The 18,091-nt window shown below is 28.0% G+C and overlaps 1 protein-coding gene across 2 annotated transcripts in view; it reads right to left on the reverse strand.

Annotated features, from left to right (window-relative positions):
- LOC119671495 (proton-coupled amino acid transporter-like protein pathetic) overlaps positions 1-12,940 on the reverse strand; it is a 50,283-nt gene extending 37,343 nt beyond the window's left edge. The window contains exon 1 of one of the 2 annotated variants that reach the window (XM_038082145.1): positions 12,414-12,940. In XM_038082145.1, coding sequence (XP_037938073.1) covers positions 12,414-12,452 — 39 coding nt within the window. In that variant the 5' untranslated portion in view covers positions 12,453-12,940. Of the gene's footprint in view, positions 1-9,386; positions 9,479-12,413 lie in introns of those variants that run through there. The other variant, XM_038082147.1, reaches the window with a different exon arrangement.
- Between the last annotated feature and the right edge of the window lie 5,151 nt (positions 12,941-18,091).

Consider the following 18,091-nt stretch of genomic DNA (forward strand, 5'->3'; position numbering starts at 1 on the left):
ATATAACTAAATCAACTGAAAGCTAACTGCTGTATTACAAGCGTAGTGCTATCAAGATTACTATGGGACAGCAAAATAATTCAAAAATAGATGATTATTTCATTTAGCTAAGGCCCAAAATTTAGAACCAATTTAGCTTTAATGTATTGGTTTTCAAATAAACCAAGCCAATGACCATACACATCCGTTATTTTCATCAAAAAATTCGGGATTAAGTAAAATTAAGATGCATACAACAACAGAGTACAGACCTACAGTATTATTTAAATAATATATTTTCCAAGCCAAACTTAGTATTTTCAAAAGAAAACTGACAATTATCAAAAATCAAACGAGCAGTTATATATATTGAACTTATATGTTTTGAAGAGGAAGAATTTTTCTATATAACAAAAACTAATAAGTAGAAAGAAAGACTGAAACTCACTGTCTTGAACAGCAAAAATATATTGCTTGTTAGTCTTAACTCAAATGATTATAATATTATAATACAACTTTAATATAAACTTCAATATATTATTAACTTTAATAAGCATATACACATTGTAGCTCAAACAAGCGATCAACATGACTCATCCGGAATTAATTACAAAAAAGTTTTGTGCACATGCGACCATGCTAGTGCATAATGTCGCTACTACAACTATAGTTTGCGAATGCTTGTGTTGGTGGTAGTATTTTTTCAGCCCCTTTTACCAGCGAGCGCGCTTGTCTAAGAAATTCCGCTCACGTAGTTCTTTTAGCTCCTTGAATCTTGAAGAGAGTCTCGAACATCATAATGGACCCTTAACTTCTTGACTTAAAGAAATGCAATCTTTAGAATTATCAGTCTAAAATCACAACAGAAAACAAATAAAACAATAAGGCGAATACTAATGAAGAAATTTGAAACGCATTGGTCAGAGTTAAATGAAAAACTAAATTAAAATTTTAATTATTATTAGTAATTAAATTTTTAATTTCTACTAAAAAAAATTAAAGAAAAATCTATTTACTTGCATAAGCTTATTATAATCAATTATTTACATATTTAAATACATTTTAATAATAACAATAAAAATAAATATTTTATATATAAACAATATTAATTATCTGAAATCTAAAATCTGCTAGATTTCACTGTACCTATGTATAGACTCAGTTGAGAGCATATTTCTCTGCATTATATATGTAGATGTAAGTATCGTAGCGCTAAGCAGTTATTCGATTGAATAATGTTTAGAAGCTATTAAACAATTCCGCTATTAAACAATTATAAACTTTCCAAAACACAATATTAATTAAAGTCCTAATAACTCCACGTCATATCAGAATTTTAAATACAATATAGTCAGAGATAAATTCTCTACATTCTCCACATAGGAATTGATACAGTTCGAATTAACCAATCAACCAAATAAGTTAAACCTTTTAATTCAAATATAAAAGGATCTATATATATTCTCTAATATTTTTAAAATAACAAATTTCTTCAAATGAATCCAAAAATCGTGATATGTTCAATCGTGGAATTTAAGGCTTTGAAATTAAAAGAAAATCCATTACAATAAATGCAATCAATCTGGTGAATTTTATTCTAACGGTAATAAAGTCTGCAGAACAGTATGTTAAAGTCTATTTATGTGCACGTTCTGCACATAAGGTATAGAAAACTGCAAAATAGTATTCATACAAACAATGTAAAACAATGTAAATTTTCATCTTCAAAAATACAATATATCTTCATCTACATATATATCTACGTCTGTTAGAAGTCCTAAATAACAAGTAAAATAAATTAAAAAAGACGGTAACTCATACAAACATTTTGAATTACTCATTTTTATTGGTTTTTGAAAACAAGATGTAAAAAAATATCCTTGATCTTTTATATATATTTATCGAATGTAAAGACAAACCTTCGTCCATTGAAATTCATCAGCTATGATCTATTTTGATCTATTTTGTATTATATATAAACAGCTACGGAATCATAAAAAAAGAAACGACAAATGCAAGCTATATAAGCTTTCATTCATTTCATTTATTTTACGATTTGTCAGAGAAATATAATACTGGCTAAAAGCACAAAACTTAATTGACTTAGTGTACTCGTACTTAAAATATATGGAACAAAGTTTCTATAATATTAAAAGAAAAATTGTAATATATATGATAATATATATCATATATAAAAGTTTTATTTACTTATTTAATACAAATGTGAACTAATTTTTTAAAATTTAATTTTTAAAAAATTCGAAAACTTATTTTCTTTCCTATCTCTCACTTTCTACTATTTTCTTGTATTATCTCTTTCATTATTTAACTCAATCTGTCTTATTTTTGACTAGATATTTATATATTATTTATAAATCTCTAATATCAGTACTTTTTTTTATTATTTTGATTTCTTACCTATCATTCTCTAATATCTTTATTTATACTATTAAACATTACTATCAATGGCAAATGTAATACGAGAAGTGATATATATTATAAATATTATATTGAGTGCCTGTTAATAATATGATCGTTGTTCCTAGAAAAATAAAACAGGTCAGAATTATTAATTTTTCTTTTTTATATAAAAAAAATTGCATATGTTTTTTGATTCCTAACTTATAAACATTAGAAACTGCGTTACTTTCTTGGAAATAAATATGCACGAAATATTATTGAATAAATAAAAGCAATTTAATTTATTACGATTCAGTGTTATGATATCGGAAAGTAATAAAAACCATTAGAGACCTTATGCCTCTAAGACTAATACATATCAGAAGCTGCGCAAATAGGCAAGGATATGATACTACATCACAACAATAAAGAGTGTCGAATTTCTTGACATTCTCTTTGGCACATAGGAAGTGTCTGACAAACTTGGCTAAATTGGATTTACATTATTTTCTAAAATTATAGAAAATTGTTTTATAACAAAGTAGAGCCTTGTCTTAATATTTTTTCGTTTCAGTGAAATATAATTCAAAAATAACAACACCCAAAGTGTCAGTTAACTGGTATTGAACATGTTACAGATGAAAAAAGTTGTCATCTAACTGCACTAAAAAGTGAGGCATAAAATGAGCAAAACAAAGAAAAAAAACTAGGAATATAAAAGAAATATTTGTATTGAAACTTCTGCATGAACATTATCAGTATTGAGTTTCATTGGGTATATTAGAAACCCCAATTGTTTTCTTCTTCTTAGATTACAAAATGATATTTATATTAAATATTTTTCTTTAAATTTAGAATAATTGCGCTCCAAATAATTAAAATCTCCAAAACAGACAGACATTAATTTATTTACCAAGTGTCCTTCAGTTACTATCTATAATATAATTAACCATGTTAAGGTTAAGGATTATGTTAAGGGTTGCATCAACTAATTGCAGATGCAGATAAAGATTTCATAAAATCTTCAAAAAGTACTCGTATTATCACTAGTACTTTTACTATTGTGGAAAAAATTAATTTTAATATTTAATTAATTTGAAGACGCTTGGTAAGATAATTTTCCCACGAAGCACTAAAAATTTGAATTGAATTATATTATTCTCAGTGCTATTTTAGTACTTTCTGTGTATGCAAATTGTCTTTCTTTTATCTTATCACGTAGTCATTATAATTGGTTACATAAATTTTAATTAAAATAAATTACGTAGTTCGATATATAACAGATTCTAGGCTTGCTGTATTCAGTTAAGGTCGCATTATCGGCTGAATTCGTATGAATCATATAACGCAAATCACAATCATGCGCTTTCCAGATATTCATTGATAAAAATTCACTAAAAAAAATTAATTAGTGAATATATTTTAACTAGCGTAAAGTGAACTAAAAACTCTTCTTTACCTCTCATCCCCTCTCGTTAAAATATTGATTGACATATGCAGGCACAATTTGTCTTAATTAGAAAATAAATTTAGTTTTTTTTATATATTTTCAATAAATTTAACAAAAACGTCGTCTGTTTCAATAATTGATCAATTTTTTTTAATGTCTTCACTAAAGCATTCATCAAAAGTTTTTAATATTGAAATTCATTACGTAGAAAAATTATTCAGTGACGTTAAACTCTTCCCAAACTCAAAACACGAATTCAACCGTTCCATTCATTTTTTGGATACGCTGGGGCTCCCAATGAACGAATTTTCGTACTTTTTATTAATTTTAATTGACTTTTCAACAGAAAAGCGCTGCAAATTTCTTATTTTATAAATATATTATTAACAATTTATTTAAATGTACAAGCCGCAGTGCAAAATTTATATCAATTTACGCAACAAATTGCGTTTTATTGACATGCGACGTAATTCGATCTGCAAATTAATTTATTTCAGCCATTGCGATACATTTCATCTATATGGGCGAGAACGTATCTCAAGTACTTCACTTGTTGCTTGAACTTGCTATTTGATCACAACACTTTTCCACAATACCTAAATCTAATTAATGCAACTAAAAAATTTTTAATCAAAATACTTTCAAAAATATGTAACGTAAATATATGAAACGGCTGTAGGCACCTATTGGAATCTATTAATTTGGGAATATATGTACTAATTCCTTATTATATGGCGACTTATAGATCAATGCGTAACGATACTCATGCAAACGCTACAGTAGAATAGCTAGAGTGGTATGAATAGCATTGCGTTAATCGGAATTTCAAATTTATTTTAAAAAAATTTTCAGAGATATAGGCCAAGACCTAATGGCGTCCCGTCAACTAAGAACGCACCTGCACCTAATGGTGCTGTTTATGACTGTTAGCACGATTTAGCCCTACATGTTCAAAACAGAGTCACATCGGAATAGTGCCTACAACAGAGCCGTAATCAAAGTTTCACTTTTATATGTTTGAAGAAGCATGCTCTGGACGTCTTTTGTTTGCAAAGAGACTGTGATAAATATTGAATTGTCAGAAAAATCGACGAATTATTAAAGCTGTGACGCTGCTAGCTAAATCGTGTGATTTACCTCTGTTTCTTTTTTTAAATGCCTGGACACATTATTCATTATAGATAATTAAACAACTAAACTAAACTTGATATACAGGCTTAAATATTATAAAACTTTTGGAAGCATGGATCTATGGATGCAGTTTCTAAAATGTTTTCGGAGTTCAATAAAAACTCCCGATACTGTTTTTATTTCTCAAAAACATTACAGATATAATGTATATCTGCAATACGATATTTATGGTATTAAAGAAATCATGAAGAATCACATGAAAGTAAAATTGAGCAGTAAATGCCAAATTAACTGCACATAAGGGGAGCCACTAATTGTTTATTTAAAAAATGATATGTCATGATGTGATTTGATTTGATGTGCAGGATTGAAGATTTTAAAAATTTCCATTCGATATTTCATAAGCAATCACAAAAATCAATAAATTTATACCAAAATCTCGAAAAAATCTGAAAATTTTTAAAAATATCAGATAATGAACATTTGGATACTCTATAAAACAATCGTTAAACCTTTCTTTTTATAAGAAAAAAAATGAATACCGATTGCGTGAAAATACCTATTAACGTTAGTCAGTTTTATTGGAGTCATTAAATGTTTATTTTCAAATTAAATTCCATACACACAATACAATATATATTATATATTATATTGTATAATATTATATTATATACAATATAATATACATTATTAATACACACAATGTATTGGTTATAGTCACAGATCAATCTTTTTATCTGTGACTATATCTATATATAAGGCATTTTTCACTTATTCGTCTTCGTCACAAGTGTGAGATTTGATATCCTGGAATCTGGGTCCATAAAAAAAAAGGAAATTTTATGGAAAGTGTATGGTAGGTGGACAGGGGTACCCGAACAAGATGCGCTGTCGAAACACATTAAATTTCTCTATGAAAGTTCATTGAAATAACATAAGTGATTCAATGTTAAAAACTTTTAAATAAATTTTGCGGTAAACTTCATTCATCTTTATTTTTATCTATCAATTTTTTCATTATTTTCCGTGTATTAATATATGCTTATCCTGAGAACAGTTTACAAAACCGTTATTAAGGTATTTAAAGTTTTTCGATTGATTTATTATAAATATGTTGCTATAACATAGGTTAAATGATTGTTAAACATATTTTTATTTAATTATATATTCCATTTGAGTTGATTTGGACATTACGTATTTGGGTTTCTTGATAAAATTCTTGAAAACACCATTTTCTTTAATATTTTTATCAATTCAAGGTTTCAAGGTTTTTTTTTAGTAAAACCTAGCTAGCATTTACTAATTTCTAAAAATCAGCCTGCAAATTAAAATAACACATGTATGCAATATTTAGAAATTCAAATATACTTTTATATAGTACATTTATATATATATCTATAATACGACTGTAGCCTCAATATGACAATTTTTTTCTTTTGAGGGTTTCGAAATTTTAGTAATTATTGTTATTGAAATGGGCAATAAAGTGTGTAGCTATATGTGGAACACCCTAAGTTGACTGACCTCATTGATCACTAAACATGGAAACTTCAAATATCACCTCAAAAATATAGCTTTTGTCGAGAGACACACTTGCAGACTATGTGTAGAAGAAGAAAAAGGAGACGGCAGGGCATATATTGTGCCAATGTCCAGCACTCGAAAGCAGGAGGACGACTCCTTTGAAACACCTTTGGGTTGGTGATGACTTCATAACCAACCTCAATCTAAAGAGGTTGTTAGGGCTGCTTGCACTAACAAGGTATGTAATTATGCGAAGGGAAGCCATTTTGACTTTAACTCAATAACGAAATCCAAGAATGACGAAAGGAAGCAAGACGAAAAAGGACTAAACGTTCCGTGATCTACTTCGGCTAATCTTGCACTTTAACCGGGGCCACCTGATGAACTTCCCGCAGTATATATATAACCTCTTAAAAAGTGGTTACAATCATAAATACAAAAAATGATTATATTTTCGATAATGTCGACTATATCTCACTTTAAGTAGTTTACGAATTGTATATTTGGTAAGAATTCATGTTTTGTGTACATATGAAATAACAGATAATATATATTGATCGTAAACTTTTCTTTTAAAACATATGTGCAAATGAATATATATACTCTTAATTTTTCCAAATGGCACACAACCTAGCTGATTCTTCGATCAATATTATAAGATTGGTTATCTCTGTTAATTATAATTTCTGGTTTATGAATATTTCGAGATATTTGTAAGTGTATATTTGGCTTACATATCACAATGCCAAATTTATAATAAACCAATTGAAGATAAAAAATTAATTTCAAAATACAGAAATTATAAAACTACAAGACCAAGATTGAACTCATGGTCGAAAATATAGTCTCTTTCGACCATTAGTTCAATTTGTATATTTTTGAATACATCTTGGCAGAATTCAAATATTTTGTAAGATGCAATCACAATTCTGTTCTTATTGTATTATATATAGGGTGTTATATACTGATTAGGGAACCATATTGGGACATCTCACAGATTTCACAAAATAAGCTTTCAACCTCAAAGCAAAGACAAGACACAAACCAAATACTTTACTATTGTGAACTGCTTTGGTTAGATTCAAAGCTCATCTAAAGCACTCATACGGCAAAAGTTTAGATATTTTATATCTGTAACTCTAAACGAAATTTGAAGTAGCAGTTTAAATTTTGTACTTAGATTTAAATAACATTTAAATTATATTAATTAACAATTAAATAACATTTAGACTCGTGCTCTCAGTATAATTTTGTTTTGTCAAGATAAATCCATGACATTATATATTGTGCATTAGTTATCAGCAGATAATAAAAACTTTATTGCTTTATCAGTTCACATAACAATATTGAGTCTAATAAAATGTAATTTAACAATAATCAGAATGACTTCTGCATTGCACACAAATTCATCAAATTAAAATCAAATCACGTGCCCGTATTTATAATAAAAAAAATGAAAAAAAAATTTAAAGACTTCTAAAGAAACTCCGACATTTGCAGTAGTTCTCACTACTCACCTCGTAACTGGCGAAAGGTTAAATTACACAATTCAATGACGTAGGCATATTGCCATTTATTTCGTATGCGCAAGTCGTACTGGTTATATATAAGCCAAGTTAATAAAACTTGAGCTCGTATTAAGGCTGTTATAACATTGGTTTACCTGAATGAAATTTAGAGTAGATGAATCACTCTTTTATTGTACGGGACCTTAAGCACGAATTTGCAAACTAATAACTACAAAAAAAATCATTTTAATTTCTGTTATTGTATAATATACTCATAACCAAGAGTAACGTTTAAGATGATTTCATCGTTTATGTGCCCCAATGATTTGATACAAAAACAAACCTAAATTATTTGAAATAAGTTCACAGAATTGTTACATTTTTTTTTGTGATATTATGATTTTAATAATGGTTATTATTAATATATTTATAGAAACCAAGTCAGGTGTAACGGCTAAGTTAGTCCTCTACTGATCACAGCTTGAACGACCAGAACTGATCGACGAAAATGCAGTTGTGCTTCACATCATAATATTGTCAACTCACACACATGTTGGATAACTCGGAACACATTAACAAAACTTTGTTAGGAAGTTCCGGGAAGCATATATTCCATAGCCCGGGCCCTACACCCTTCAGATACTATCCTTTGTTAAAGATAATAGATTGACCGATCGGAAAGAAAGGCGAAATATACTTCGCCAAACTTTTCACCTATACTCCACAAAAGTGTCACACTAATTGAATTATGAAGGTGTCAGAAAAATGTCAAAAGGTCATAAATAATAACGTCAAATATATTTGTGTACAATTCATTTTCTCAAAACAAAATTTTTGTTATGTATAAGAAAAAAATTGTAAAGTTGTTGATGCACAAAAGTGCAAAATTATACATTTTTAAATAAAATATAAAAACTTTTTCACGTTAGCACATTTGTTTGCTTCACATACATTAGTTTCATTGGCTCAGACATTATGACTTCACGCTTTTGCATTCACAACCAGTCATTGCCATGGCTCAAACGGATTCAGTCAGAGTTTCAAGAGCAGCTCACGTTTAATTTCTCATATTTTCACAAAGGCGGGGGTTATGCATTTTGGTTGTAGTTTTCATTAAAAGTAAGAAACGATAATAACAATAACTTGCGGAATATTAGTGATTCTCAAATCACTAATAAGAGTCAGTTTTCCACCGACCCAAAAACCAACTCAAAACTAGATTTAATTATATGCGCTTCTCATACGATTTATTGTTTAAAAACTAAAACACCTTGTGGAATTGAAACCAGTTTGCTATGCTTTTTGTTAGAAAGACAATAAAATTATAAAATAAACTGTTTGTTTATTCAAAATCACTCCAAACTGGCAAAAATGTGAGACTCCATTCTACTCACCTATTTGTTCTTGCCGCACTTGTGAAGTAACTCCCGCGTAATATAATAAACTTCGAGTAATTTTTGTGATTTTCTTTCGATTATTGCAGTAATTTTAATTATATTCGATTAAATGTAATTATTATAACTAATTTTTTCATTCCCTTTAAATTGTATATAATAGTTTCTTTAGTTCTGCACTAATTTATTTGAACCGTTGCAGAGCATACCACCAACTAAAAGTTCCGAACAATTTTCACTTGAAAGGAGCACTTTTTATTCAAAAACTTCATTAATCAGCGAATATGCAAAACACGCTATCAGAAACTCTTTATGGTAATTTACATATAAAAAATAGATAAACCTTAGATTTGGCGTTGAATGGTCGCCAATATATACTGCAAGAGTTCAAACTTCAATAGATGGGCAAAAATATCACCGTACTTTTTGCGTCTTTGCTGTTATCATTATCGCAAAATATCGGAAATGCTTAAATTTATTAAATTAATTAGAACAAAATTCTTACTCACATCAAACAGAAGATCAGAGGGTAGCGACAGCATTATAAAACTCTAATCTCACTTTTGTCTTCATTATCACTGGTTTTCAATATTTAAATTAATTAAATTAATTTAAAATTTCCAATTGATAATGCTATATATTATATATTAATATAAACGTAAGATTAGTTATAAATACTTTATCAAATTGTATTGTAGGATGGTTATGATAATTCCCAGAATAGTCATAGATATGACGCATGCCTCACGTTTTGTTATAATCAATTATTAGGCATCTTTTTCTGACCTTCGAACAACCAAATTTTGATGGAATTAATGAAATTCTAACAAAGATCAATATCAACATAAATATTTTATGAGTATATAATACTCATAATATAAAACAATATTATAAAATACTGCTGCAAAGTATGAAAGTGACCCTGATCTGAACTGCATGGGAGACTATAAAGATTACGGAAAAATTTCTTCTCTTCTTATGCAAACAGCAAAAGGACATAATCTATTTTGTACTTCAGAAAAAAACGGCACAAATATTTCTCTGGCATTCGTATCTCACAAAGGATTTTGATAAAGACTGGTATCAATCAGTTGATGAGGCATATTCTAAAAATTTTCTTCAAGATAGAAAAATAACATATCAATGGAAAAACTTGGAATTAAAACACAAATTGAGTTCTATTTCCCTATTTTCATTTCTAAATATAAAAAGTGCTTTTGCTTTAATACTTTTTATATCTAATATAAGCATTAAGGCTGTTTTGTCTGTAAGTATTGTACTCATACATATTATTCAGTCCTTCCGGAATACAAAATGTTTAAAGTTCTAAACAGATACATAGCCATATACCACAGACGTTTGCGTTGAAAGTTTTTAAATTAGAGAACGATAAATACTGAATTATAAAAAATTATTTTAATGGTTTAATAGATCTAAACTTTTAATAAAGTAATAATTAGAATATTTAAATAACAATGAATCAATTTACAGACAATTCATAACTATAAAGTGGGAAAATAACTTTTACCACATGAATAGTCATTGACGTCCATTAAAGCTATTGGAACTTTACCATTTCTCAAATAGATGGAGAAGACTGTATGCTTCAGTAACGTACATCAAAAAAAAAATATTGAAAATAGTTTCTGCGTTTTGTTAAGTCATTACAGAGACTGGTTGTGCTTAATAAAAATGAAGAATATTGGCATATTTGACCAGCTAAATAGGTAAAGTATTCTTCATAGAAAACATCACACTTTTCTTGAGATTTAACTATATATTCTCTAGAATTGTCATACTTCTTTAGACTTTTTTTACATGTTATAATACAAGTTCTTATTGATTTCCGCTACATACTACAATATGAATTTCTGTTAAAAAATACTAAATGTAAGTTGGAGAGTTGCACGACTTCCTATAAACGGTTCGCTATATAATTGTATCTCTGTTAGGGAATACGTAATGTAGAACAAAATCAGCTTTCTTTGAATCGACAACCAACTTGGTAAAAAATAACTCAGTCAAGAGCGAAAAAAGTGTAAAACTCACAGTCGATTCTAGAGCCAAATAATGATGATATGTTCTTTCTCACCGAATAATTTACCTACTAATATAGAACTTGTATAGATTACGCTTTCTCAGCAATAACTAATATTTGTTAGAAATAATAATTATTTTTCTACTTCCTTTCAGTGAACATATAAACTCGTAAATATTTTATTAATAAATATTTTCTTATCCTAAAACGAAGCTATAAAAATCTTTCTTTTTAATTCTTATCAGAAAAGCAAAGTAAAAATTGTTTAGTCAGATTAAAAAATAACGAAACACAAACGATTAACAACATAAAATCAAAATAATTTTTATGTTTTTATTAGAATACAATTTGTGTCTGCAGTTTAGTTATAAATTACACAAAAACCATTAAAGCCTTAAATACTCGTACATTGTATTTTGACAATGGAACCTTTATGCACGCACGTCACAGATAAAGAGGTAATAAATTTAATAAGAAACGAAAATTTAGAGCAAAAAATAACTTGGTTTAAATTTAGAACGTCTATGTGGAATCGTTTAAGCAATCGTTAATTAAATTAGGTTAAGTACAACTAATACAGTAATCCCAGGCATTCACTTAGGCGTGTTTGTCCATTGCGCTGCCATATACTAAATCTCGGACAGTTCAAGATTATTCTAATGCTGGATGGTCGTTGATGATTGTCAAGGAAGGATTTCATAACTGGCTTAACAAGTGAATTGTATCTGAGTTGATATTTGCAATAATGTATTAGATTTCAAAATAAACATGAATAGTTTATCTGAACGAAAAGGAGTTAACAAATTTCACTAGAATAAATTTTAAAATTTTTCATTTCATAAAACTTTACACTCAATTCCGTTCATAACAAATAGATTTGTGTAGTATGCATTTTTTACGTGTACAAATAATTTTAAGTATATTTTATGGAATCAAAGAAAAAACACTATAAACAATTCGCAAACAAAATTTGTATCTTTACTACTTACATTTTCGTTTCTTTCTCCATTTGCAGATTCGATAGTCATTTTGCTCCAAATCGTCCAAATTTCTTCTGCGTTGGTTGAGAATCCAGTAGCCAAAAAGCCTAAAAGCCAAAATAGTTTCCGCAAACAAACGATTTCTGCTGTTTTGTGTGGCCAACAGACTCTAAGTAACTTGAATATTGTAAAATAATTTCAGATTAGAAGCATTTTCAACGCAAACCGAAAGTCTCAAATCAAAAAAAATATTAAATAAAAGTTTCAAGTGATTAAAATTCTGCATGCCGAGATGTGCTCAGATTGAGTGTTTTCTGAATGTTTTTAAGAGTGCTTTTATGAGTGACTCTCATGTGCTGCGGCTCGCTTGCTTTTCACATTGAATTTTTGCCCGTTTGAATTTCAGTTCTTGAGTGCGTGAAAATATCTTAAATGTCGATTAACAAAATATATGAAGCCTCCGATATGTAATCAAGTTCTTTAATTAGTAAATATATTCACACTTTAAAATTTAAATGCATTTTATTAAAAAAAAAAAATGCCAAAATAATTTCCAATTAATTTTATTTAATATTTTATTTTATTTAGATTTAAAAAATTAAATATTATTGACAGCTAAAATTTGATTACTTTCCTGTACGTATAATAAACACGGTATCTTTAGAATATCTTCAGCAAAAGTCTATTAAACAAGAAATGCTGGTCTCATCATGAAAATGAGTTTTGACAAAATTCACTTCCGAACTGCCATCTCCACTTTGAATAAACAGTAACAGTGGCCAGGTTGGAAGTGTTTAAAGTGCCTCACTTTCTGGAACTGGTACTTGATTCGTTGTCAGAACAATCAGAGCATTCAAGTGGTACAATTTTTCAATTATTAAGCACTTCGCTATCAATGACAAAAAAATATCAACTCTCTATTCAGTATTATGGACTTCCAGATACATTACATATTATTAAAGATATTTATTTAAATGTTAATATTTATTTAATTAATTTGAATTTAATTAATTAAATGTTGCAACAATGATTTTGTTCTTTCAGAAAGTATTGTATGTGTGTATGCGTGTATAAGCATGTATTCATGTCAATAAATATGAATTTAACTAATTTTTAATTTCTTGTGAAAGTAACTGTGGTCACGATCAGTTTCGTTTCTTTGTGTGTTCTTTTATAAGAAATCATTTATATTTTGGCAGTTTTATAAAATATGCAGGATACTTATTATTAAGCTGATGTATAAGTTAGATAAATACTTATTATAGTACTTACATATTATTATTGTGTTATATATAGCAAAGCCTAAAATACTACCATAAAGCAATTACAGACAGCACAAAACCTGGCTTTAAGAAGACTGTTTAAGATTCCATTGTATATTAGATCAACAGACATACATAGAGATCTTAGGATTGACTTAGTGAAAAAATATATCAGAGACAGAGCTCTAAAATTATTCACTAAAGTTGATACGCTACTTAACCCCGCCCTAACAATCTTCAAGTCCACTTCTGGATTCTCAGGAAGATATGCTGATTTAAGGTCCGTCATCAACTAAAAGAGAAATAAATGATATGCTTTTTTTTTGTTTTTTTTTCTTTTTAGTTAGCCTAGTTAAAGCCTAGTGTGGGGTAGAGATAACCCCCCCAGCCATTATAGAGTAAAAGTGCGTAATAGCACTAACTCAAGAAGAAGAAGATTCAAAAATCAAATACATATATGTCAGTTGATTTTAGTAACCCGAAAATGCTTCGGAAAATCTTTCTTTCAAATATGGCTACGATATTAGCTATTCTATCTCACTGCTACTTTGATTACTTTCATTGTAGCTACTTCTTTTTTGCCAGAATGTTTTATCACAATACTGATTTTATGCCATATATATTTGCTGACACAAGTATTTTATCTACAACTAATAATTCGAGATTTTGTTAGGTGCCACCAAACTATAGAATACTTATTATAGAACCATTAGGTGAGGTGGTATAATATAGTGAGTATTTAACTAGAACTTAGCTTATGTACTATTTTTGGCTGGTTTTGTCTCTTGTCATAAATTTTTCATTTTATCGACCTGATTTCGGAAAACATTTCTTAAAAAATGTAATCCACATCGATGTATTCCACATAAAAGTTATAGTTCTTTAGTATTTTAGTTTTTCATGTGATAAAATTAGATAGTTTGAACAATTTATTTAATATATTATTATTACATGAATACTTCCGTAATACTGTTAAATGAGATAACTAATGAATTCAATATTATTAAATCAATTAGTTAAAAACTTAAATATTTTAATTGTATTCATATTTAATATTTCTATTTTTATCGTATCTCGTCTGATATTATAATCTACAAATTTGTCAGTGTCAGTATGCATCATTGGCTAGAATATATATACCATATTTAAAATCTTCAGGGTCTCTTTTCTTAACAACTTGATACAGCTATCATCGTGCACAATTAATAACTTGACCAGGTTTATAGACTTGTCAGGTTGGTTTGCTTTTACTTGAATGAGAGAGTCGTGCCTATTTAAGCTCGAGTGTGTTTGGACGTTAGACCGTCACTCCAACCAAAACTAAGCTTAGTAAATACCATATATTTTAAACATTTTCCCTATTCTGAAATACAATTATTATTTATAGAAAACCATATTCATCATTGGCTAGAATATATATACCATATTTAAAATCTTCAGGATCTCTTTTCTTAACGACTTGATACAGCTATCATCCTGCACATTTAATAATTTGACCAGGTTTATGACTTATCAGGTTGGTTTGCTTTAACTTGAATGAGAGAGTCATGTCTATTTAAGCTCAATTGTGCTTTGGGCGTTAGACCGTCACTCCAACCAAAACTAAGCGTAGTAAATACTATATATTTTAAACATTTTCCCTATTCTGAAATACAATTATTATTTATAGTAAACCATATTCATCATTGGCTAGAATATATATACCATATTTAAAATCTTCAGGATCTCTTTTCTTAACGACTTGATACAGCTATCATCCTGCACATTTAATAATTTGACCAGGTTTATGACTTATCAGGTTGGTTTGCTTTAACTTGAATGAGAGAGTCATGTCTATTTAAGCTCAAGTGTGCTTTGGGCGTTAGACCGTCACTCCAACCAAAACTAAGCGTAGTAAATACCATATATTTTAAACATTTTCCCTATTCTGAAATACAATTATTATTTATAGTAAACCATATTCAATCAAAATTCATTTATTTCATTAACCGAAACTAATATGTTCATTCAGGAGCTACAGAAGTTTATGTAAACTAAATAGGACTCGAACTCGAGAACTTGACATCGACATGGGTAAAAAAATACTCGTGATATTTTCGTTACTCAACGGCAGCCTCATTGTTCGTTCCTAGAAATTTTTTTATATAAATTTTTTTTTCTTCCGTTGTTGAGTTGTGGTTAAGTTTGCATTGATGTCGATGAGGTGAAAGTTTCAATGCCTTTATTTTTAATTTTATGACTTTTTCTTGTTAAACTAAAATCGGTTTGGTTTCTGAACGAAATATTTCCAAAATTGTTTTCTGCTCTCCATATAAGCAGTATTTATGTTGTATGTTGTCAGGTACATTTTTTAAAATATTTTTTAGGTCATCTGGAGGCCAAATTGTATTTCTCAACATAAAAATTCCTTAAATGTGTATGGCATATGTGGCCTTTCTTTAATTGAATCCTCGCTTGGTTGAATGCTTTGTGCTGCGAAATGATGAAAGGTAAAAATAAGTTAAGTGTAAGCACTTAAACCGAATCAATTTTGTTGAATTGAGTTTTTGTTGTGGATGATGCCACTTTTTTAAAAATTCTATAGAAAATTTTTAGGTCTAATTATTTTTCAAGTAACAATACACATACTGTTATGCTGAAGTGGTTTGTAATTTGGTTTAAGTTAATTATTAGAATGACTTCAATTTAGGGTGTATATGCAAAACACAATAAGTAGTTCATTTTTTTTTATTTTTAATGAATACATTTTTTTTCTAAATTTAAAACTGGCAACATAATTTTTTAAAAATAATTAATGTAATAAAAATCTCATAAATTCATATGTATATATAACATGGAAATTTCAAAAAAAAGAGTAAGAAAGAGAAAGTGACACGGCATATAGATCGAAAATCTTATGTGAAATATAAATATAAGATTTAATTATTTGTAATAACATTATGTAAATATATGATTTCTAACAAATAAATGAACATAAATAAAAGAAAAAGCATATCACATAATGTACTTATATATAATAAATTTTATATTAAAGTGTTTCCATTGTGATTAGAAAACAAATATATTTATTTATATACATATGCGTAATTGATGAACTACAACAAAAAAATTTTAAAAGTGCTACTTAAAAGCACTTTTTAGTTAATTCTTATGTTGAATAAAAAAAATTTTTAATTGTTTAGAACTCAATAACGTATTTTTAACGAATCGCTGTACTTTATATAGCACCCACAGTTTCCTGTAATCAAGTAGTCAGGTTTCTCACACCTAGCTTAGATATGTACATTTAAATAATCGAATATTAAGTTTGTAGAATTTGATTTCAACTCTTTATATAATACCCATTATTTCTTTTAATTATGTAATTTACAATGCATTTAAAAAAACGTGTATTAAGTCTAGAAAATGTCTTTCTATGGTTAATAATATTTAGTTTAGACCTGTAACAATATATTATTGTAACTTTAATAAATTTATATAGTTTAAATATTATAAAGATGGGATTACAGTCTATTTAATTCAAATTTAAATTGTGTTTGAAGATACTTTATTCAAAATAAAATCGTTTTTATTAAGAATTATACGTTTCTCATTTTTATTAGAATTCCTGGTATTTGCAGTCTCCAAAAAATGAAAATTATTTACGAATAATAAAATACAAGAAATATTTCCAACACCACTGATGATGGGTATTTGGCAATACTCAAAACAGCTGTATGTATGGTCTGCCAAACAATTCAATTAATTAAAATAATATAATATGAATTTTTGTTGTTGTAGTTCACTACTGTTCGAAAAACCTTTTTATTAGAATTTAATGCTATATTCTTCACAGATTTCTTTTATTTATATTTTGCTCAAAAATTAAGTACATCATCTCCTTATATTTGTGGTTCTTTAAATTTTATTTCCTATGTTTGTGGTTTTTGTTTTGGGGATGTCCATTGTGTAAATATTAAATAAATATTAATAATCTATACTTAAATTTTTATTAATAAAACTTAACAAATTTATACTTAAATTAATTTTAAACTTAAATTCAAACATAACTTAAATTTTTTTATTTTAATGGTAAATTTTGTAACTTTCTAACTAATCATTTGAACTAATTATTGCTAGTAATATAAGGAACCGGATAGGAGTTAATAAAAAGAAAAGAATGCTATTTGATTGTCTTCAATTACATATCTAAAAATATATGTTTTTATCTCATTACATGTGTTGCTGTAGCAACACGAGACACCAGTCATAATCATGTACATAATTATACTCACAATAAAGCTCATCATCCAACATTAAATTACAGTCATCAAGAACAGCTGCGGTTATTGGACAAATGCTATGTAGTGTCTAATGCCAGAATCATTAAGCAACAGCCACTTCACACTTCCAAAACACTAGTTATGTCAAAAGTACTTAAATAAA

The sequence above is a fragment of the Teleopsis dalmanni genome, chromosome 1 (genome assembly GCF_002237135.1).
Source record: "Teleopsis dalmanni isolate 2A chromosome 1, ASM223713v2, whole genome shotgun sequence".
NCBI lineage: Eukaryota > Metazoa > Arthropoda > Insecta > Diptera > Diopsidae > Teleopsis > Teleopsis dalmanni.